Genomic DNA, 22,879 nt, shown 5'->3' on the forward strand with positions numbered 1-22,879 from the left:
GCTTGTGTTGACTTACCAAGATGTGTTCTCTAGAGACAAACTGGACTGTGGTGAGGTGAAAGACTTCGTCCATCGTATCCACCTCACTGACGACCGCCCTTTCAGGCTTCCCTATCGCAGAGTACCCCCGGCTCACTATCACAAGTTGCGAGAGGTGCTGTCAGACATGGAGATGAAAGGCATCATCAGTAAGTCCACCAGCGAATACGCCTCGCCACTGGTAATGGTTTGGAAGAAGTCAGGTGACTTGAGGATATGCACTGACTTCCGCTGGCTCAATGCCAAAACCATTAAGGATGCTCACCCACTGCCCCATCAGGCTGACTGTCTTGCTGCCCTTGGTGGGAATGCTTTCTTCAGCACCATGGACCTCACATCTGGGTTCTACAACGTTCCCCTCCATGAGTCTGACAGACGGTACACTGCTTTCACTACACCTCTTGGCCTGTATGAGTACAACAGACTTCCCCAGGGTCTATGCAACAGCCCAGCATCTTTCATGCGGATGATGCTCAGCATCTTTGGTGATTTGAACTTTTCCAGCCTCCTGTGTTATCTTGATGACCTGCTGGTGTTTGCGCCTTCAGAAGAGGAGGCCCTAAGACGTCTTGAGATTGTTTTCTCTCGCCTGAGGACCAGCAATCTGAAGCTGGCGCAGAAAAAATGTCACTTTCTCAGACGCTCTGTGAGGTTTTTGGGTCATGTCGTGGATGCTGGTGGTGTCTCGGTTGATCAGGATAAAGTGAGGGTTATCGCCAATTTTCAGAAGACTGACCTTATGGATGGTGACGGTTGCACCCCTTCTCAGAGGAAAGTGAGATCCTTCCTTGGCATGGTGATGTTTTACCAGCATTTTATTCCAGGGTGCTCTCGTATTGCGAAGCCACTCTTTGCTCTAACTGCCGGTCAGAAGAGGACTAAAGGCTGCCATGGGAGTCGGAAACCTGGAACTTTTCGCAAGCTCACCCCTCAAGATTGGACTCCTGCTTGTGAGAAAGCATTTGAGGGACTCAAAGGTGCACTTCTCAGCTGTGCGGTGCTGGCACATCCTGATTTTGAGAGGCCATTCATCCTTTCAACTGACGCTTCCATGGATGGGCTGGGTGCTGTCTTATCCCAGGTGCCAGCTGGTGAGGAGAGAGCAAGACCTATAGCCTTTGCTAGTAAGTCTCTCAGCCGCAGTCAGGCCAAATACCCAGCACACCGGCTCGAATTTTTGGCTCTGAAGTGGGCTGTGTGCGATAAGTTCAGCCACTGGCTCAAGGGTCATCGGTTCACTGTCTGGACTGATAACAATCCTCTCACATACATTCTGACTAAGCCAAAGCTGGATGCCTGTGAACAGCGTTGGGTCTCTAAGCTTGCACCATACTGCTTTGAGATCAAATATGTTCCTGGAAAGCTGAACATTGTGGCAGACACCCTGAGCAGGGAACCGTTTGTGAGGCCGTTGGCCCAGCGGCTCCTGTCGGAGCCCTACTTTGAGCTGCTAGAGCAAGTCAGTGGTGTGAAAGATGCCAGTGTCCAAGATGCCTTCCGTTTGACCTGTCAACCTCAATCGATACGCAGTGCTCCACCCTCTGCTGTGCTTGATGTGTCTCTGTCAACTGATGACGTGTCTTCTCTCATGTCTTCGCTCTGTGAGTGGGAGTCTGCTTCTCGCCAGCGTGCAACATCCCTCGCTGGTCACCTAACCTCCATCAGTCCACCTGACTGTGATGTTACTCATGCGCTGTCCCGTGCTGATCTCCTGTCTCATCAAACAGGGGATCCTGTGATCTCCAGAGTAGCCCGCTATGTTGAGCGTAAGCGCAGACCCTCCAGACGTGAGCGCTGTCATGAGAACCAACATACGTTGCGGCTCCTGAAACAATGGGATAAGCTCACATTCCTCAATGGTGTCCTCTACAGAGTCGTGAGGGACCCACTGACCAAACACAAGAGATTCCAGTTTGTGGTACCTGACTCCCTAAAACAAGTGGTGCTGTCTGGCATACACGACAATGCTGGTCATCAAGGTCAACCTCGCACACTCTCCTTGGCTCGTCAGCGTTTTTTCTGGTATGATATGGAGAAGGATGTGCGCGGTCATGTGAGAAATTGCCGCAGGTGTGTTCTCAGCAAGACCCCAGAGCCAGCAGCTAGGGCCCCGTTGGAAAGCATTAAGACCTGTGCTCCACTGGAACTTGTGTGCATTGACTTCTGGTCAGCTGAGGACAGCAACAACAAGTCTGTGGATGTCCTTGTGATTACTGACCACTTCACAAAATTAGCACATGCATTCCAATGCCAGGATCAGACAGCTAAGAGAGTCGCTAAAAAGCTCTGGGATGGATTCTTCTGTGTGTATGGCTTCCCTCAGCGCATTCACTCTGACCAGGGAGCTAGTTTTGAGAGTGAGCTGCTTGCAGAGCTTCTGGTTTTGGGTGGCGTTGCCAAATCCCACACTTCACCATACCACCCCATGGGTAATGGTACCACAGAGAGATTTAATCGCACCCTTGGAAACATGTTACGGTCCCTCCCCCCCAGATGTAAGCAGAAATGGCCGCAGATGATACAGTCCATGACGTTTGTGTATAACTGTACGGCACACGAGACCACCGGCTTTGCGCCATTCTACCTGATGTTTGGGAGGGTGCCAAGGTTGCCAGTTGACCTCATGTTTCGGGATGTCCTTCATGATGACACCATTTGTGACTATGATACCTATGTCAAGTCACTGATGGATGACCTGCGCTCTGCCATGCTCCGAGCCCAGGAACACAGCACAATGGAGCAGAGACACCAGTCTGACCAGTACAACAGAAAAGTGAAGGGTCTGCCTCTTTCACTAGGGGACCAGGTGTTGTTGGCAAACAAGGGAGTCAGAGGAAAAAGGAAGCTCTCTGACAAATGGGAACCTGTTGTGTACACGGTAGTTGACTTGGATCCTGCTCTTCACATCTGCCGTATCAGAGACAAAGAAGGTCATGAGCGTGTGGTGCATCGCAACCTGCTCCTTCAAGTTAACTTTTTGCCCTTGGACACAACACTGAATGACGATGCTGCACATCCTGCTGTGAGCGTTGTCAGTGGCCCCGCTGAGTCTGACCTGGATGGGTCTGTGACATCTTTTGGGGGCACAGGAGCTGTACCTCCTGCCACCTGGACTGTGGATTCCGTCTCCAGCATTGGCGAGTGTGATGACCGCACACTATCATGGATCCATCAGCAATCTGCCGCTGACCCGGTCGAAGATGGCGTTCATGGGACCCCTCCCATAATGGGTGTTTCTGATCTTGGTGGGCTGGCTGGTGATGGAGCCTCCCCAGGCTCCCCTGCTGCTTTCCCGTCCCACACTTTTCATTCTCTTGAACCCAAAAATGTGGACGTGGATCAAGGACTTACCACACGTTTTGGTAGAATCATTAAACCAGTTCGTCGCTTGATTGAATCAATGGCTCAACTTGAAACACTCCTTGGTGTTGAACCTGTTCAAGCAGCGGTTATTGATGTGTGAATTTGCTTATTTCTGTATGTTTTTCATTGCTATTGTTTTTGGAAAAGAATAATACAGGCACAGAGTTCATTGTATTTTGTCAGTCTGTGCAGTCTGATAGTGACGCCCATAGATATTATGGCCTGTTTTGTGTGGTGTAAATGGCACCTCATTTTGTCTATAGAAAGTCCTGGGATCTTGCTAGGCGCCGAGCAGGTCTCAGGTCTCTTATCCTCCTTGGAGGAAGCTATGTTGCTGATCTAATTCATTGTATATGCGATGTGAATTTGTTTGAGGCCACTGTATCTGTTATTGTGGGTTTATATTTTTTTTTGGTGTACCCTTTAGGATTTTGTGTAATTCTTGGGGGGTGAATGTAACAGAGTCATAAATAACATTGTTATAATTACACAAAATGTGTTCTAAACCCCCAAACTTCTCCTTTTATACCTGACTTTTAGGACCTCCAAGCCTGTAGTTGTGTTCATTATCAGTTAGAGCCCCTCCTCATTCTTTTCTTCTTCTTTGGTGCAATACTATAAATACAGTGTACCCCTTTTGCCTCTCCCCTTTTTCTACAATTCCCCTGTGGGAGAGGTGGGTGTCATTTCTTTCCAGCACCTTAAAGCACACATAATTCATATTTAACCACCCTGATGTTTATGATTGCGATTTTAGTTCAGTTATTGTCATTATTGAGCCTGTTTTTGTAAGATGTTATAAGTGTGTAGTATGTGTGTGTCATAAATGTGTTTTAGGCGCCATAAATGATAGCATGAATATGTATTCCTTGCTAGCTTGGGAGCTGTGGTGGGTTGAGCTAATCCTCTTCCCCACTGTCTGTATTTGGTCGTAGGAGCTGGAGTGGGCAAATTATTTACTTGGAGGTCTTTCTTTCTTTTACCTTTTTTATCAGGTATGTCAGATTTCATGTTGCTTTTGTTTTATCTTATGTCAAATATGTTACGTGTAAATGCATATTTTATGTTTAATGTAAAAATAAATGCCAGCCCCTTTTTCTACAATTCCCCTGTGGGAGAGGAGCTGGAGTGGGCAAATTATTTACTTGGAGGTCTTTCTTTCTTTTACCTTTTTTATCAGACACAACGCAGAATCACACCGGTTACACCATTTGCAATTAAGAAATACAGATAGTTTCTCTCTTTACTCTTAAAGTTAACAGATATGTTTTTTATATTTATCAATCTAAAAAAAAATAAACATTTAGTCTGATTTGATGTTACAATTAAAAAAGTGTTTGTGTTTTGATCTGAAGAGTGTGTAAATATCTGGTTTCAACTGTATATTTGATGATTGTCAGCACAAAGAGAGAGGAACAGAGAGGAGAATGAGGACAGAACAAAGATGGAACAAGAGCAGGTGAGACAGACATGTTAGTCAAATGGTCGTTTACCAAAAATATCACCGTATCATAGGTCGTCATGTATCTCGTACCTAGTGTTTCTTTTTAGGTTTGTTATTTTTCAAATTCTATATTTACTAAGTTATGCAGGCTTGTTTATACAACAAGGCTAAATAATTATATAAACTTTTCTCAATCTAAATAGTGTACTTTGGTAGAATTAAAAAATAAGTGTAGTGCAGGTCTATGATGATCTTTAGTGCTACTATCATCTAGTTCTGATTCTGGTTCTGTCTTGGTTAAATCCCAAGTAGTCCTGATTTTGAACTGTTGTAGACCTGTTTTAATTCTGGATCAGTTCTGGGTCTGGTTGAATTGGGGTTTAGTCCTCGTGTCTTGATACTAACAGCTGGAAACGTGTCATACAGCTTTGTTTGACAGAAATGAAGGAGAAAATCTTTTGTTCATTTGTTTGTTTGTTTCTACATGAGCTTTGATCATTCTCTGTAAGATTAAGCTCAGCTATTGAACGGCGTATATTTTAAAGTAAAGGCTTTAAAACCAAGTTAGTAGTACAAACGTCACTAATGTCACATAACTTTCCCGACATGTGGCCAACAGTAATGTTTTAATGTTCTTCGTTATTAAACATTTGCACATAAATAGGTGACATTATATTCAGTACTTAAAGTTTACTCTTTGGCCGCCCCTCATCCGCCGTTTTTTTTCGGCAAAATTATCCACACCCACCGCCGCGCTATGCATTCTGGGATATGTTGGGCCACGAAGTCTACACTGCCACAGCCTTAAAATTCAGGGAAAAGAAGGACGCATTTCAGGACCGCATTTCGAGCAGCCTTTGAATTGGGACAGCCTTCGGCGCGCCGCTGTGACGTAATCGGCCTTGAAATGCGTACTTTAAGCTGCAGACCCTGAATTGGGATACAGCCAGTGTCGGGGGTTTCCCTGTGCTCAGGGTCCTAATATGCCACACCCCTGAACGGCTGCAGTTTATCCTGAGGCTATATTTAAATGTTTGGACCTTATGTTTAAATTAAAACCAATCCACACTGAAAACAACTTTTGTTGTGAGATTCTCCTCAAAGAGGACTCCTGCTGACAACTTTTGTGAAGTGCTGCGCTGACCGTTTTCCTCCTCCTCTTCTTTCACTTAGCTCAGAGCCGTGATCCATGCACGGTTACTTTGCTGTTGCGAAACTGTCCTGTTTGTCTCACGCAGGACACCCAGCTTGTTGTGTGATGATCCCACCAGCGTTTTCCTGGACAGCTCTGCAGAGAGCTGCGATTTGCTTTGTCATGAGCAGTTGAGACGATGGTCGCAGAAGATTCCAGATATAATATTCCTTATTCGATTTGTTTTAAAAGGACAATGTAGTTTTTTCTTATTCTTTTAATAATACAGGAAGTCAAAGCTTTAAAGTGTCACAAAGTATTTAAACACAATCTGATGAATAGAAGCTCAATATAAAATGTCAAAAGAATTATTAAAATAATTAAATATTATTCAGTAATTATTATTATCAAAAAGTATGTTCCTAAAGGAAACTGAAAGCCTAATTAATAGTGTAGAAAAAGTTTCAAGCATTTCAATTTACAAGTAAAACAATATACACAAGATGTGAATATTGATATACATGTAGCACACTAAGTATTCACACTAAAAACAAAATATGCAGTAGCAGCATTAGTAGGATATGACAGAGTTTTTAAATGGCAATCCTGCAGACTGTCAGCTGTCCAAGGATGACCCCGCCTGATCTAGACTCACACACTGAAAGATACAGGTGGATTATTATATAGCTATAGGGAATTGCAAAATGATGTCATGCAACTTTCTTTTCTATAAATCTAACATTGCTTCCTTAATTTTTTTTAGATCATGACCAGCAAAACTATAAACTTTGACCTGGATTACTTATAATAAAGGCACCCTTTCTGACACACTTCAAAGATTTTCCATGTTTATATACAGAAAGTCTTATTTCAGTGGATTTCAGAATCACATGTTGCTTTCATTGTTGTACCTAAACAATGAAACCTGCCTTGAAAAGATGTCATTTGGCCTGATTGCAGTGGTAAACGGCAACAGCCATCAAGAAGGAAGATAGAGTTGTGTAAGTTTGATTGACAGCATTGGATTAAGGCCTTACGCAACACTGTAGGGAGTAGAAAAGATAAATCCAGATGAGATTAGGATCTGGATCCTCGCTCTTTCCAATGCTCTCTCTCCATCCATTCATCCATCGCTCCCCCTTTCTCTGTTTCACATTAATACATTAGGTGTTCAAAAATTACCCATTCCAGTGTGAGCGGTGGAACTGCATTACATGCCTATGTTCGTGTTAAGATAATTAGCATTTCACTTCCTTAAAATCTGTAACAATTAAGCAAATGAGCATCAGATTGGCCAGCAGACACACATAGATAGATCAAGCAAATTAGGTCATAAAGAGAGGAGCTGAAGCTTCTCTTCTTCAAGCTTTTATCCTAGCGCCATCTAGAGGGTAAAAATCATGCTTCAGACTCCGACTGTAAGGATGATTATTCCTGTCCTGAAACTCTGGACTGGACAAGATGACGAATCAGTTTCTTTGACCTCCAGTCACCTAAAATATGACACTTTGCTGTTTTAAAAATGAAATCACATTTGCATTAAAGCAAGAAGTCAGAACGTGTAATTGAATCCACTATTTTCTAGTAATTATCCTCATTTATTGACAAATTGGGTCTTAATTTAACAATTTAGTAAATCTGAAGCAAAATACGACTAGAGATCATTTTTTGAGGAGTGATTTCTCTTTGGTGAGTTGGTTCTTTAATCCGTTTAGGCTTGTTATTTACACTAGCAAAGAGAGAGAGATATAAAAAATTCATCTTTTGTTCTGACATTATACAACCCAGTTTCAGTGTAAGCCGTAAACAGAAGGCACTCATTACATTTAAGCGAGAAAACATTTCATTTGTTTTCTTTGTGCAATATTATATTAGAAATTTCAGTTTCGTGCATTTCAGCTTCGTGATTTATTTTTTAAATAAAGTCCTATCTCTGTTATTTTGAATGTAATGCCAGCAAAAAACTGTGTAAAACTTTGGGGAAGAGCAACAAAATACTGTGGGGCCAAAAACACTTCTCACTCACTTTAGCTAAGTTGGTAAAAACAGCTTCTCAGACATTTAGAAATAGAATTTAACATACAGTGTAATTAGAAAGATGATTTCACCAGGCCAAAGATGGCCATCACATTCAGGTTTTCAGGTGGTGCTGGATTCAAACAACAGTCAGAGCACGGGTTTATAAACAGAGCCACAAAAGCAAGTTAAAACTCTGACATGAAAAGAAAGGAAAACACACAAAGAAGATCCAAAAACTCTAATATGTTCTTGAGATCCAGCCTGGACAATGACGTAAAATATAAAGCTGTTTTCTGACCCCTCAAAATTTTAACTTCCTGATAGAAGTAATACTATGCATCCTGTGAGTTAAAGAGAGATTTGTAGACCCAAAGTCAGCATCTCTATGATGCAGAGCTATTAATCTGCACAGATTATCTATCCTGTGCATCTGTGAAGGCACCACTAGTGCTAAACAATGATGATGATGATGTAAACTGGCAGACCAGACCTGTCACCCACTCGGGGGAAAATTCAAATCCAATTAAATTTTGGGTGTGAATAATTTTAAGATCACTGCACTTTACGCGACGATCGTAAACTGTAAGGTTTCCAACACGAGTCTTTTATAAGTTTATTTCATACAAATTGTATTATTTTGTCCACAACTCAACACAGCTGAAAAAATTTGTAATATTACTTACAAGAGCCACTGCAAATCTTCATGTCATTTTAAAATAAACCCCTCACCGCAGTCCGGGGATGAGATCACATGAGCCAAACCCCTCCACCCCCCCAATATCAATGAAGGTTTAAAAAGAAAACAACAGAAACACTGTCAGATCCTTTCTCCCCCACCAGAAGTCTCTAAAATGCTGCTATGAGACAAAATGCTTGTTGGCTTGAGAAATAACTTGCCAGTCTTAAACAATGAGCTGCCAGATCAGCTTCAAAAATATGAAATGTTTGTAATAGCCTGTGCTTAAAACACTGATGAACAGGACAAATATGTGGGAACTAAACATCTGTGTGAAGAATAGGGAAGAGGCACGTAAAATGTTTAAATCACACCCAAAAAATGAAAAAGAAGTAGGTGCTGCTTCCCCCAAAACTAGGGAAAAAACGTCCCCAAGAAGCATCCTTTAATAAGAATTAATTTTAAGTGCCCTTTAAAGCTTTGAGGAATTTCTTCAAGTCTTTTTTTCTTCTTCTTAGTTGCAAAAATACCTCTAGCAACAAAAATAATGGAAATAATCTTAAGGTACCTTTAAAGGCAACTCTGAAACAGTCGCGGTAGAGTTTTATTTAGTTCACTACAACCCTAAGCAGGCCAAGATTAGTGTTTTGGTAAAAAAAAAAAAAATCCTATAAATACTTCATCTTGGCGCATTTTTGCATGTTATTGTGGGGTGTTATACTTTTTTTTTTTTTGCAACAAGAGCTCCTAAACTCTGTTGGAAAAACAAAACAAAAACAGCCTAAGGACAAAAAACATTTTATGCAGCTAGGCAGTTTTGAGCATGTCCTTCGCCGGTGTCCCCTCAGTCTGTCCCGTCATAAATAAGTCTGAAATGTGAGTCTGTGCAAACTACGAGTCTTGTCTGAATGGATTCATGTGATCTTGGTTTGGCTGCAGACCAGAGGCAGACTGTGCATGTTTCAATTAGATTAGCAGTAAGTTTATTACTATCAGCTACATCAACTAGCCAGCCTACAAAAAAATTTAAACGCAAATAAAAATAAAAATAAGCTCTACTTGAAAATAAATTGTCATCGCTCTCAGTTTCGTAGAAATCGGGGCTGGATCTGCTGTCCATCTGCTCTCCGTCAGTCTGAGTCTGTATATCGGCTCGTCTCCGGGGATGTTCACCCATCCCATCAGATTTTCTTCCGAACGTTAGCAGCCACCGTGTGGCCGTACAGCAACCGGTCCCGTTCCCGCACTTCCTCTTGCAGCTTGGCCTCCGCCACCCGGAGCTGGCGGATGGTCGCCTTCATCTCCTTCATCTTTACCTCCATGAGCGCGATGATGTCCCGCTGCTCGTTCAGCTTCCTCAGTAGCTCGGCCGACGTGGTGCCAGTGGTCAGAGAGTACGAGTGGTCCAGCGGGCTGCTGGTCACGCTGACATACTGCACCGGTGCCGCCGCGGATGAGGTGTCCACCTGTGAGTCGCCAGCCGTTACCTCGGCTGTACCGCCGACCTGCCCCGTGTAAGATGTCCCCTCCGTTTGGACGGGCAGTCGCGCGGTGCCCAAGTACTCCCCGTTTTGGCCAATCTGCACCACGGTGATGCTGTCGTCGCTCGCTTCCCCGCCTGCGTTGGCCTCGGCTCCTTCTGCGGTGCTGCCCAGCACGGAGCTGGTGACAACAATTCCGGAGGTCGCAGCTGCGGCGGGCGCGGGAACCGCCGCGGATACTTTCCTGCCTCTGCCCCGCCGACTCCTGCGCTCATTCACCCCTCGCAGAGGGAAGAGGGACGGCACCCGGATGCTGTAGGTTTTCCTCCCGCCGGCGAAATGCACGCTGCAGACTCGATGCCCCGTAGTCGGCTGGAAGGTGCTGAAGCAGCCGCTGACCCCGGCCCGGGAGATGTTCCTCAGCCACTGCTCTCTGAGAGCGGTGTCCTTAGGAAACGTGTAGAAGCGCAGTTCCCGGTCCCGGTGCGAGTTGTTGTAGCAGCCGGGGACACAGCAGGTGAACCCAGGCATATTTACTTCAGCGCCGAGGCTAAATCTGCGGCCTTCGGGTGAACTTAAGATTATTTTATTTTTGTTTCTTTATTCTATGCTATGTTATCAAGATCGGCGGCCTGCAAGCGGAACTACACGTCCCACAACGCTAACAACTTCCTGTTTATTTTTTAGCAAAAGTGAGGCGCTCTCCTTCGTACGACGACTAAATCCATCCGAGATTAGCCGGCCGCGGAGCACACGAAGCTCTTGCATATGATGAATTCACGGATGCTGTTTTATTTTCAACGGTAAATGTTTTTTCTTGTTCTTAGCTCTGTTATCAGGGTAATCGTCCACCACTGAGAACTAAAAGTCCCACAATTCCTTGCGCTTCCTGTCCATAACCGTTAGTGATATAACGCCTCTGCTGGTCAGTGTGTGTAATGACACCGTTCAAGTAGGCGTGTGTGTAAAGAAAATACTATCAACGTGTTAAAAAACAACAAAATAACTTAATTAATTATTGATCTTTTTAAAACAAACGCTGTATTTTAATGTAAAACAATTATATTTTTATATAGATGCAGACAGACTTCTATTTTCTTCTCAAAGGAAAATAATTTTTAGAATCACAAACTAAGGTGTTTTCAGTTACAGCTGATGATTAACTGATTAAAGCAACCTAAGTCTAATTGGGGGAAAACTTCAAATACAGAATAACAATAGTGTAAAATTTGATTAATACATATGTGCAATCAGAAATAACCATGGAGAATAAAAAACTTTTTAGATGGAGCAATTTTATGAAATTCAAGTCTAATAATTTAATGTCCTGCTTTTTCTTTTGGCTTGCCCTTTTAGGTGTTGCTATAGCAGATCATAGGCCTCTGTCTCACCCTATAACTTTTATCCCCCTTAATCACACAATCAGCCATTGTCATCAGTAAATGTCATATTTTGGGGTGAAATCACCGTTAATAATAGCAACAGTGCATCCCCACCAGTATAAATATCTAATCAACTTACATCTAATAAGCATCCACAGAAGGTGTATTGTATTGTATTGTATCTTTATTTTGAACATGTTAAATTAGTACAACAACAGAAAAAAGAGACAAACAAACAAACACAGCAAAACAAAAGGAAAACAAAAAACAATAATTATAAATAACTCATAACATGTTCAAAAAGGAAGAAGCATAATCTTATTTAATCCCACCCCCTTTCACTATTTAGTAATTAATAGTCTACACTTTTTCTTCCTGTTTCCCTGTCCATCAGAAATTCTTCATTACAATTACATTACATGTTACATGTGTTTTTTATTTATTTATCTATTTTTATATTTTTACATTTATACTTTAAATATATACTTATATAAACATACTTGTGCACCTACACATATATACACATCACTGTTGTGAAAATAGTGGGTGAGAACACCCGATCAGAGCCCTACCTCCTTCCTTTACTTTGCAAAAACCACAATTTTGAACTGAGTCATGCTGGGACATTGCTTCAGTTCTTCACTCTATTCCACAGCCTCCCTCCACACACAGAGATGCAAAAACGTTGTCATGTTATACGGATACAAGGATGTTATAAATTTAATTCCCCCTTCAAATTGTATCCCTGTTTCCTTTTAGAAAACAATTTGAGAATACTGTCAGGAAGTAGGTCGTTTATTACTTTATACATAATTTGTACTGTGAGAAAATGAACCAGGTCTGTGAATTTTGGTATTTTTGATTTTAAGAATAGCGGATTTGTATGATCTCTGTAGCCAGTTTTATGGATTATCCTTATGGACCTAGATTGATGATAGCAAACATTTATGAGTATTGCCCCAAACCTCTGCACTGTAATGCAAATATGGTGAAATCAGTGAACAATATTGAATGTTGGATGATTTGTGATCCAGATGTGTTTTACTTTACTTTACTCATGGTGATATATCATGTGTGTATTTTATGAGAATTTCAAAAAAGGTATCAACAGGTATTTTTCACTAATTTAAGGTTAGACTGATTTTCAGTCTGTTTCCTTGGATTGTTTGTTCATCTTTCCATGTCAGCTGCCACACTGTCCAGGTGGTAGTAACCATTATCATCCACCTGATGGCCTTGTAGATCACTCTTCCTGCACTCCTGTGCTGGTTTAGTGTTTGGCTGGTTTAGTGGTTGGCTGGATGGTTGTGGATTTGGACGCTGCAGGTGTCACTTTTCTGATCATCATCACACAGCTATTTCTGCAGATTTAGTTTATTATTTACACACTGTAAATCTGTAGTAGCCAAATAAACCTCATACCGTATTCATCTAACATCATTTCACAAAGTAAACACCAAAGTTTAAAAGCATTTTTAAAAATAAATTGTATTTGAAAAGGCTGAGGCAAAAGAATGTAAACCAAAGTCACCCCTGCCAACAGCAGCATTAAACATGAGCGCTCACACACACCTCTACAAGTTTAAAGTCTAGTGTGTTGCTCATGGTGCCAACAGATGAACTAAGAGTTAACAATGGGTTCTTATCAGGGAAAAAAGATACATTTAAAATGGTATCTGTGTTGCAGTAAGTAAGGTCCTGCTATTATACTTGCATCAGGGCACTTATCTGGTTATTTGAAACATATGTTACTGGCCCTCCATTCAAAAACAAACAAAAATCACTATTGATTCTCCACAAACAAATATTGAATATATATTTGAGTTTGTTTCTGTGAAATCTGTGCAATTGTAACTAATACTGTCAAATAAAATTAACCAGAATAAATTATCAAAATACATTTAACCGGAGACATTATATGAGAGGGATGTCACTAAAGTAACTGAAATACAAGGGAAAACACTGCAATAGCAAACGTGGTAGAATTAGGCTATAACTTTCAGAGAGTTTTAAGAGAGTTTTTAACCGTTTTAAACCTTAATTTCGTCTCAAAGCAAGCAAATTATTTTGTCGATATATTTAGATTGGAGTGGTAGCTACGCCTTGAGTTTTGGTAATGGTTAAAAATAACAAGTGAGATAACTGCTTTGGGGTAGACGACTGCCCACTTGGAAGAAGCTTTGAGGCAACTGTTGTTGCGATTTATATAAAACTGAATTGAAAATTTTTAGATTAAACGAGTGAAACTAGTCGACGTACTGAGGGATTTGTACAGGTAGCGCACTGAATCATGGGGAAACTATTGAAAGTTAAAGTAATGCCTTAACAGCAAGGGCACATATTTTATTCGTAAGACGTATTTATACATTAATAAAAAATATCTTTAAAAGCAAGGTTTTGTGAAACTTTTAGTATCTTTGTGTTTAAACATAACGTGTTTCCTATGAGTCCCCCGTGTTGATTTTCCGCCGGTGACCTATCTTCACAGCTTTAGTATGTCCGGTTCCCGTCACAGTATTGCTGTTGCTGCTGAAGTTACCATTAGCAACTGGGCAGCGCCCGGCTCGACACCTTCCGACGTCGCTGATGTTGTGCTGCCAAATACAGTAGGTAGTTAACGTTTCCTTGCTTTTCACTTGGGATTTGTTTTAAATAATACCCGTTTGTAGATACTTTAACGCTAAACAGTGAGCCCGAGAAATATCTGCGTTTACTGGGAGTTTTTTGTGCACGCTCTGCGGTTGTCTGGCCAGCTAGCTGAACGTGCTAGCTAACGTTATCAATAACCTGACTGTTTAGCTAGCTCACTGTGTGTGTAGGTGTGTGTGCACTTGTAGCAGTACGCGTGTTTGAAACGAAGACGTGGTCACTTTGAGGAAGTTTGCAGTGTTTTATGACATATGTCTGATCCCGAGCTACTACTTCTGATTCAGAAAGCGACGAGTCCGTGTGTCATGCCTTTGATATCTCATCTGTCTAGCTGACTCGGCACGGCACGGCTCAGTTGCCAGTGTTGTCGGTGTGTGAGAGACTTCAGCTGCATTCGGCTGCTTTAGCCTGGCGCGGATGCGGTTTAAACGAGAGAAGGTTCCCAAAGGTGGCACGGGTAATGCAGGTGCAGGGGCACGCAGACTTTCCTCCGTCACCCTTCTGTTGTACAGTCATCATGGCCACAGGGAGAGTCAGCAAGATAGACCTGCTCATTGTTCACCTATATAGCACTGTGCTAAATATGGACACACCCCGCATTTCTTTATATTTTGCTAGGAAAACGGAAAATAGGTACAGCAATTTATGGCTTGAGAGAAGTTCATACCTGAGCCAAAGCTGCTGTTCTCCTGTTTCTCCTCTCAGCATATTCCTTTCCTTTTCCCCCCTTACTTCTCCCTAAGAGTCCACATTCAGTCCCCAAAGACTGTAGTCTTTGTAGTGGTACATTTAGTTCATTTAATATTTATAAATCAATTTCACTTTTTACTTTGAATTATAAAGTTTTTGGAAAACCTCTGAATTAAAAGGATATGTTTTTTGTGTTTTTGTGTATGTTTTTCAGCTTAGTTGATTTTTATGCATATGTATTTAATGTAGATATGGCCTGCTATTTAAATCAGTCACCAGTCTATTATCATTCCAGATCAGGAAAACAAGGGAGTAAACTCATACTGGTTCAGGTGATTTATAACTTTCAGAACAACATTAAGTGAGCGATAAATAATTAGATTGTTCTGGCTGCTGGTTTTTATGTTTAGCCTGGTTGAAAGACAAAAGATGACATTGACATTCAGTGGGTGTGAACAAGGAAAGGCATGTTAAGTATGTGGCAGGACACGGCATGAGAGCCTGTCACAGAGGTCTGATAAGAAAAACTGGGCTGAACTTTCATGAGACCTGCAGATACACTCAAAGCTGGGATAAATGGGTAAAGCACTTATTCACTACTCCTTCTCATTTCTTAGTGCTGCATTCACAAAGAGCTTTTTTATTTCCCAGGATTTTGTTATGTTATTGGATAAAGGTTGATCGCTCTTTAACTGTTCAATTGTTAATTGTTTTATAGGCTAAAATCAACAGCACAGGCCTTGAAAAGCTAGTGGATGATTTGCTGTTGAGATGCTGGAGTGACTGGCGATGGCTCACACATAGGGTCCCACTGAGCAGCTCTACCATGCTGCCGGGAGTCGGTGTGTTTGGCACGGGGAGTACGGCCCGAGTGCTGGTCCCACTGCTAAAAGCTGAAGGCTTTGAGGTTCATGCACTCTGGGGGCGAAGCGAAGAGGAAGCATGCTGCTTGGCAAAGGAGCTCGGCATCCCATTTCACACCAGCCGATCTGACGACGTCCTGCTGCATCAAGATGTTGACCTTGTCTGCATCTATATTCCACCATCCATGACAAGGCAGATAGCAGTCAAGGCACTGGGTAAGACTCCATAAACACAAATATAACATAATATAACACAGTGTGTTTGGCAGCATAGTGACTGAGCTATTAGCACTGTCACAGCATGAGGGGTTCAAATCCAGGCAACACTCTTTCGTACAGTGTTTGTATCATCTCCCTGTTCTTGTGCAGGCTTTCTACAGGGCCTCCAGTTTCTCCTACCACTAACCCTATTTAGTATGTCATGAAAGAAATCATCTCAAGAGTTAACACCCTAAATGAAGGTTGAAATATTAAGATTCACATGTTAGTATTGCACATTTCTTCCTCTTGCAATAATGCTTTCATGTTATCAGTGTTCTGGTACCATATTACAAAATTTTAATGAAAGCATGCAGTGCTCTGAAACACTGACCAGTGCCTCATGCCTGCTTGTGGTGATACTTATTAATCAACTGAGGGTAAAGTCAAAGCTACAGTGAAGAAGAAACTCACACGGTGAAAATGGCAGACAGCACAGATAGCAGGGAAAAGCACATCGGTGGCATTATTAATCACACTAATTAAACTGAAAAATATTGATTACACACACAGTGTGGCGAATAAATATATAATTACTGCTGATAGCCTCATTAGGGACATTTTTTTTTATTAGTTATACAGATATTTGATGTATCTTCTATGTTTGTTTTACAGTGTGTCCAGAACTGTAGGACTCAGTATCATGATATTGCTGTTATTTTGGGGAATGTATTATTAGTTGCTTCCACCTGTAATGACTATAATCCTAATGCAGCTCCTCTGGGGGTATCTCCACTTATCTTTGTGCTTCATCACAAGCCAAATGTGTCAGATAGAAACCCTTCAAGTTTCAGTTCTGGGTCTGGTTTCGATTTAGCACCCGTAGCTGTTTTCACACATGACCTCCATGGATTGTCAGTGTGGTAATTGCCCTACCTCATATGTAGCACACACCAGGTGATAGTCTACTTTAGATGCGTTCTCACTGCTGGAAATATTGCATTTGTTTAAAGCAAGGGAACTGCCTGGGTAGAGCATGCAAGAAGCAGCATACATGAGTGCCCACTCATTTGCTGGAACTTCACCAAACAATTATGTGTGCTGTTCCCACACGAGAACAGTCAACCATCACGCACCGTTTGTCCCAGTAGGCTGGAGATCGTTCAGTGTCCATTCTGACTACAGGGAGTGCAGAATTATTAGGCAAATGAGTATTTTGTCCACATCATCCTCTTCATGCATGTTGTCTTACTCCAAGCTGTATAGGCTCAAAAGCCTACTACACAGCAAAATCTCCAGTGTTAAATTAACACTGGAGAGTGTCTATATGGGTCCACACCTCTGAGTGTTAAATACAACACTGTTGAGTGTTAAATTAACACTTTTGACAGTGTTATATGTTTAAAAGTAACCTAGTCAGTTTTGAAGATTAACAAAGACTAACACTGAGCAGTGCTGGTTTTCTAACACTGGAATATTTCTAACATTTTGAGTTATTTTCCAGTGTTAGAAAATCAGCACTGCTCAGTGTTAGTCTTTGTTAATCTTCAAAACTGCTGGACATTATGAACAATGCTGGGCATCCTCTGCACACGGCCATAAACAATCAGAAGAGTCTGTTCAGTGACAGGTTGCTTCTCCCCAAGACAAGAACTAACAGACTTAAAAACTCCTTTGTCCCACACGCCATCAGACTGTTTAACTCCTCTCTGGAGGGGAGAGGGAGGGGAAACAGGAAACAGGAGGACAAAGGAGGGGGGAACAACTAAGCTGTAGTGCCTCTTCACCTCACTGTACAATACCTTGTGCAATACTTTTTGTAAATAGTCAACAGTGCAATAGACTCAATACTTGAAATGTGCAATTCACTTGTATTTTTATTTTTTATTCCTATTTATTCTATTTATCCCCTTTGTATATTTTATTTATATTTGTCTCTGTATTTATATATATATATATAAATAAAAATAAATAAATAAATAAAACAATTCTGTAACTGTAACTTCGGTCGTTGCTGTGCTTTTTTTTGGAAGTCGAATTTCCCAGAGGAACCCACCCGAGGGATTAATAAAGTTCTATCTTATCTTATCAAAACTGACTAGGTTACTTTTAAACATATAACACTGTCAAAAGTGTTAATTTAACACTCAACAGTGTTGTATTTAACACTCAGAGGTGTGGACCCATATAGACACTCTCCAGTGTTAATTTAACACTGGAGATTTTGCTGTGTACCAATTAAGCATATTAGGTGATGTGCATCTCTGTAATGAGAAGGGGTGTGGTCTAATGACATCAACACCCTATATCAGGTGTGCATAATTATTAGGCAACGTCCTTTCCTTTGGCAAAATGGGTCAAAAGAAGGACTTGACAGGCTCAGAAAAGTCAAAAATAGTGAGATATCTTGCAGAGGGATGCAGCAGTCTCAAAATTGCAAAGCTTCTGAAGCGTGATCATCGAACAATCAAGCGTTTCATTCAAAATAGTCAACAGGGTCGCAAGAAGCGTGTGGAAAAACCAAGGTGCAAAATAACTGCCCATGAACTGAGAAAAGTCAAGCGTGCAGCTGCCAAGATGCCACTTGCCACCAGTTTGGCCATATTTCAGAGCTGCAACATCACTGGAGTGCCCAAAAGCACAAGGTGTGCAATACTCAGAGACATGGCCAAGGTAAGAAAGGCTGAAAGACGACCACCACTGAACAAGACACACAAGCTGAAACGTCAAGACTGGGCCAAGAAATACTCAATCAAGACTGGTTTTTCTAAGGTTTTATGGACTGATGAAATGAGAGTGAGTCTTGATGGGCCAGATGGATGGGCCCGTGGCTGGATTGGTAAAAGGGCAGAGAGCTCCAGTCCGACTCAGACGCCAGCAAGGTGGAGGTGGAGTACTGGTTTGGGCTGGTATCATCAAAGATGAGCTTGTGGGGCCTTTTCGGGTTGAGGATGGAGTCAATCTCAACTCCCAGTCCTACTGCCAGTTCCTGGAAGACACCTTCTTCAAGCAGTGGTACAGGAAGAAGTCTGCATCCTTCAAGAAAAACATGATTTTCATGCAGGACAATGCTCCATCACACGCGTCCAAGTACTCCACAGCGTGGCTGGCAAGAAAGGGTATAAAAGAAGAAAAACTAATGACATGGCCTCCTTGTTCACCTGATCTGAACCCCATTGAGAACCTGTGGTCCATCATCAAATGTGAGATTTACAAGGAGGGAAAACAGTACACCTCTCTGAACAGTGTCTGGGAGGCTGTGGTTGCTGCTGCACGCAATGTTGATGGTGAACAGATCAAAACACTGACAGAATCCATGGATGGCAGGCTTTTGAGTGTCCTTGCAAAGAAAGGTGGCTATATTGGTCGCTGATTTGTTTTTGTTTTGTTTTTGAATGTCAGAAATGTATATTTGTGAATGTGGAGATGTTATATTGGTTTCACTGGTAAAAATAAATGATTGAAATGGGTATACATTTGTTTTTTGTTAAGTTGCCTAATAATTATGCACAGTAATAGTCACCTGCACACACAGATATCCCCCTAAAATAGCTAAAACTAAAAACAAACTAAAAACTACTTCCAAAAACATTCAGCTTTGATATTAATGAGTTTTTTGGGTTCATTGAGAACATGGTTGTTGTTCAATAATAAAATTATTCCTCAAAAATACAACTTTCCTAATAATTCTGCACTCCCTGTATGTTAAACATTTGCTGTGTCACATACAGCTTCATCAGGTGAGGTGTGGAAAAGTTCAGAGCTGTGTATGCAAACAGCTCGTGCCCTGAAGCAGCTGGGTGTGGCAGGTCAGATCTCAAACGCATTTCCTCTGTAACGTATTCTTCAGGGTTTGTTATTGACGTGTGATTAATGGTGATCAAAGCCTTGATCAACAGCAATTGTAGCTACAAATTAAAAAAAAAGAAAGAAAGAAAAATTCTGTCAGCAGTAGACTGAAGCAAATATAATCAACAAGGTTTCCCAATCAAAGGGGACTTGATACAGGGCTTTCTGTATCTGATGGAATTCCTAAGCGTTGACCACAGTTTCCTGTTTTAGTTGCAACTTCCTGAGTGTTTCCCTGCTGAGGGACTAATCCATGGGACCAATTCCAACGGCTAGTGAGGTCTGATTTAAAATGTATAACAAACGCTGCACTCACTAGATGCCATCACATTATTTTGGTTTATTCATACCTAATGAGTAAATGAACAGTAAAGCAATCAAATGCACATTCTGATAGATGCACCGAACTGAAACTGCTGCAGATCTGAGCTTATGTAAAAAATAAAATAAAATAAATTGTGTGAAATCTGTTCTCATTGGCTCTACGCCAAAGATCAGTGCAGTAAGTTAATAACTGCTCAATCTCCGTCTGTCTTCAGGTATCGGTAAGAATGTCGTGTGTGAGAAAGCTGCAACTGCTGTGGATTCATTCAAGATGGTCACTGCAGCCAGATACTACCCACAGCTGCTCAGCATTATGGGTAACACCCTGCGCTTCCTGCCAGCTTTTGTTGCAATGCGCCAACTGCTGGTGGAGGGATATGTGGGCGAACTGCAGGTGTGTGATGTCCGAGTCTATGGTCCGAGCCTGCTGGACCAGTCGTACGGCTGGACCTGCGAGGAGCTGATGGGAGGAGGCGGTCTTCACACTGTTGGCTCCGCCATCATCGACCTTTTGAGTTACCTGTCTGGCACACGAGCACACCGCGTGCATGGTTTACTGCGGACCTTCGTGCAGCAAAACGGTTTGATCCGAGGGATACGCCGCGTCACCAGCGACGATTTCTGTTTCTTCCAAATGTTGATGGGTGGGACAGGGTCCAGTAGCGTGTGCTGCACTGTGACCCTAAACTTCAATATGCCGGGGTCGTTTGTACATGAGGTTATGGTAGTTGGATCCACTGGGAGATTAATTGCCAGAGGGACAGAACTGTATGGGCAACGCAACGGGAGTAAAAGCGAGGAGCTGTTGGTAGGCGACAACGGCTGGGTGGGACCAGAGGTAAAAGAAATGCCCCTGCCTCTCCTGCAGGGCCTGAGCTCCATGGTGAAGGCGCTGAGGCAGTCTTTTCAGGCTAAGGAGGAGCGCCGGTGTTGGGCACGGGGACCAGTTGCCACTGCACCAACGTTTGAGGACGGTCTGTACGTGCAGACGGTGGTGGAGGCGGTGAAGCGGTCCAGCAGCAGCGGAGAATGGGAGTGTGTTGAGATCATGAGTCATGAACCTGATCCAAACCAGAACCTGTGTGAGGCTCTCAAGAGAAACAAAAATTAGATCTGTTAATTCACCCAGTGCGACTACTGCATGTCTGACAAAACGGAGCTCTGAATGTTTCAAGTCCGCTGCTTCGACCTTTTATGTGACACATGACTACTTGGCTTGTTTTTTTTTAACACACTTGTCACAATTTGAACTTCTTTTTTTTTTTTTTTTTTATTTGACTGTGTTGTGAATGCTTGAACCCTCACAGATGTGATTTGTTTGTACACTAAATTTGTAAAGCTCTATTATTCTGATTCTCAACAGAAAACATTATCATAGCTGTAAAGCTCATTTAAACGTGTTAAAAGCTCCCTGTGTCCCACCGACAGTCACCTTACGCTGCCTTGATTATCATTCTTAGCTTGAAGTTGTGGAGTCATGATTTCAGATTTTCGGCTAAAAAAGGATCTAGACCTATATTAGTTGTTAGCCAATAGTAGATTTTAATTTTAAAAAATGGTTTTAGGTTGTTGGGTGGTTTTTTTTTGTTTTCAACTTATGAGCAGTTTCTTTAGATTTATTAATATAGAAAGAAAACAATTATGAAATCTGAATAAGTGCATTACCCCAGAACATCCCTTTTTTTCTGGTTATTGTTTTTCATTTTTTGTTGTTGTTGTTTTTTCTTTTAAAGTTTGGGTATCACCAGAGAGTTTGAGCTGAGTCTAATATTTCCATGACCACCGGCTGGCTCGCTGGCTAATAAACCATGCACCAGCAGGAACAGTTCATTGAACCCTGCAAGAAGTCAGTGGTTTCAGGGCAGATTGAAAAGAGTGTCTCAGTCATATCTGAGATTGTTTTGGCCTGCTGATAACGTGAGAGGGGTTAATGGGTACAGTATGCCTATTTTATCTGAATTAATAGTCTCAGCTTGTATATCCACCCTTTTTTGATGGTACAGCAGTTTTAGGATAGTTATTTTGTTGAGCCTTCAGCTCTGGGTCAAGGATCCTTTCCCCCACTTTGCAAATCCAGGTCTGTAAGTTTCAGCATATTGGTTGCAGTTCACCAGCTGACGCCTGTAGCTACAGAAAGATTTGTTCAAGCACCATTTTTCAGGTGATTAATGATGCTGTGTATTACTATAGGGAAACTGGAACACCATGTGATTCTCTACTGTAGATAAAATTTAGACTTTAATATGTTTGAATGGAAATATATTGGTGTTAATGTACACTAACAGCACCTTTCTGTAAAAGAGGGAGTGTTTACCTCAGCCATGACTGTGACCATCACAGCAGCCGCGTGATTTGACTAACAAATGACCCGTTGTGATTCTGATAGAACTCAAATTAGAGTAAGTATAATGGAGCTGTGTTCAGTTTACTTTCTATTTTATTTTTCACCATGTAATAAGTATATTTTAGACATTTGAAAAAAAAAGAGGTTTAATAATGTGTTTGTTACAAAATGGCCATGACTTACATGATACCAGGGATTGAGTAAAATAAGCTATGTAGAGAATAAAGTAACAGTCTGTAGCAATGCCCCTGAATTCCCCACTGTAAATGTATACTGAACTATTACTCCTGTAAGCTGGAAAAGAGGATGTAGAAAGTGTACGGTTGCCTGCTGCACAGACAGAGCAGCAGTCACAGTTTTACCAAAGTACATTATAAAAATTCAAAATAAAAGCTCTACTCTAGGATGGATGACTCAGCCATGTCC

The 22,879-nt window shown here is 41.8% G+C and overlaps 2 protein-coding genes across 2 annotated transcripts; one reads left to right on the top strand and one right to left on the bottom strand.

Moving 5' to 3' along the window:
- Positions 1 to 9,400: 9,400 nt before the first annotated feature.
- Positions 9,401 to 10,852, bottom strand: thap11 (THAP domain containing 11). The gene has a single exon (XM_085373449.1). The coding sequence runs from the start codon at positions 10,683 to 10,685 to the stop codon at positions 9,855 to 9,857; it is 831 nt and encodes a 276-aa protein (XP_085229575.1). The 5' UTR covers positions 10,686 to 10,852; the 3' UTR covers positions 9,401 to 9,854.
- A 4,747-nt stretch (positions 10,853 to 15,599) lies between these two features.
- gfod2 (glucose-fructose oxidoreductase domain containing 2) lies at positions 15,600 to 21,319 on the top strand. Its single transcript, XM_085373523.1, has 2 exons — positions 15,600 to 15,954; positions 20,325 to 21,319. The coding sequence occupies exons 1-2, from the start codon at positions 15,702 to 15,704 to the stop codon at positions 21,218 to 21,220; spliced, it is 1,149 nt and encodes a 382-aa protein (XP_085229649.1). The 5' UTR covers positions 15,600 to 15,701; the 3' UTR covers positions 21,221 to 21,319.
- Positions 21,320 to 22,879: the final 1,560 nt, after the last annotated feature.

Source organism: Diplotaxodon limnothrissa, linkage group LG1 (assembly GCF_057381915.1).
Source record: "Diplotaxodon limnothrissa isolate DT_005_m linkage group LG1, D_limnothrissa_male_GT1.1, whole genome shotgun sequence".
Taxonomy (NCBI): domain Eukaryota; kingdom Metazoa; phylum Chordata; class Actinopteri; order Cichliformes; family Cichlidae; genus Diplotaxodon; species Diplotaxodon limnothrissa.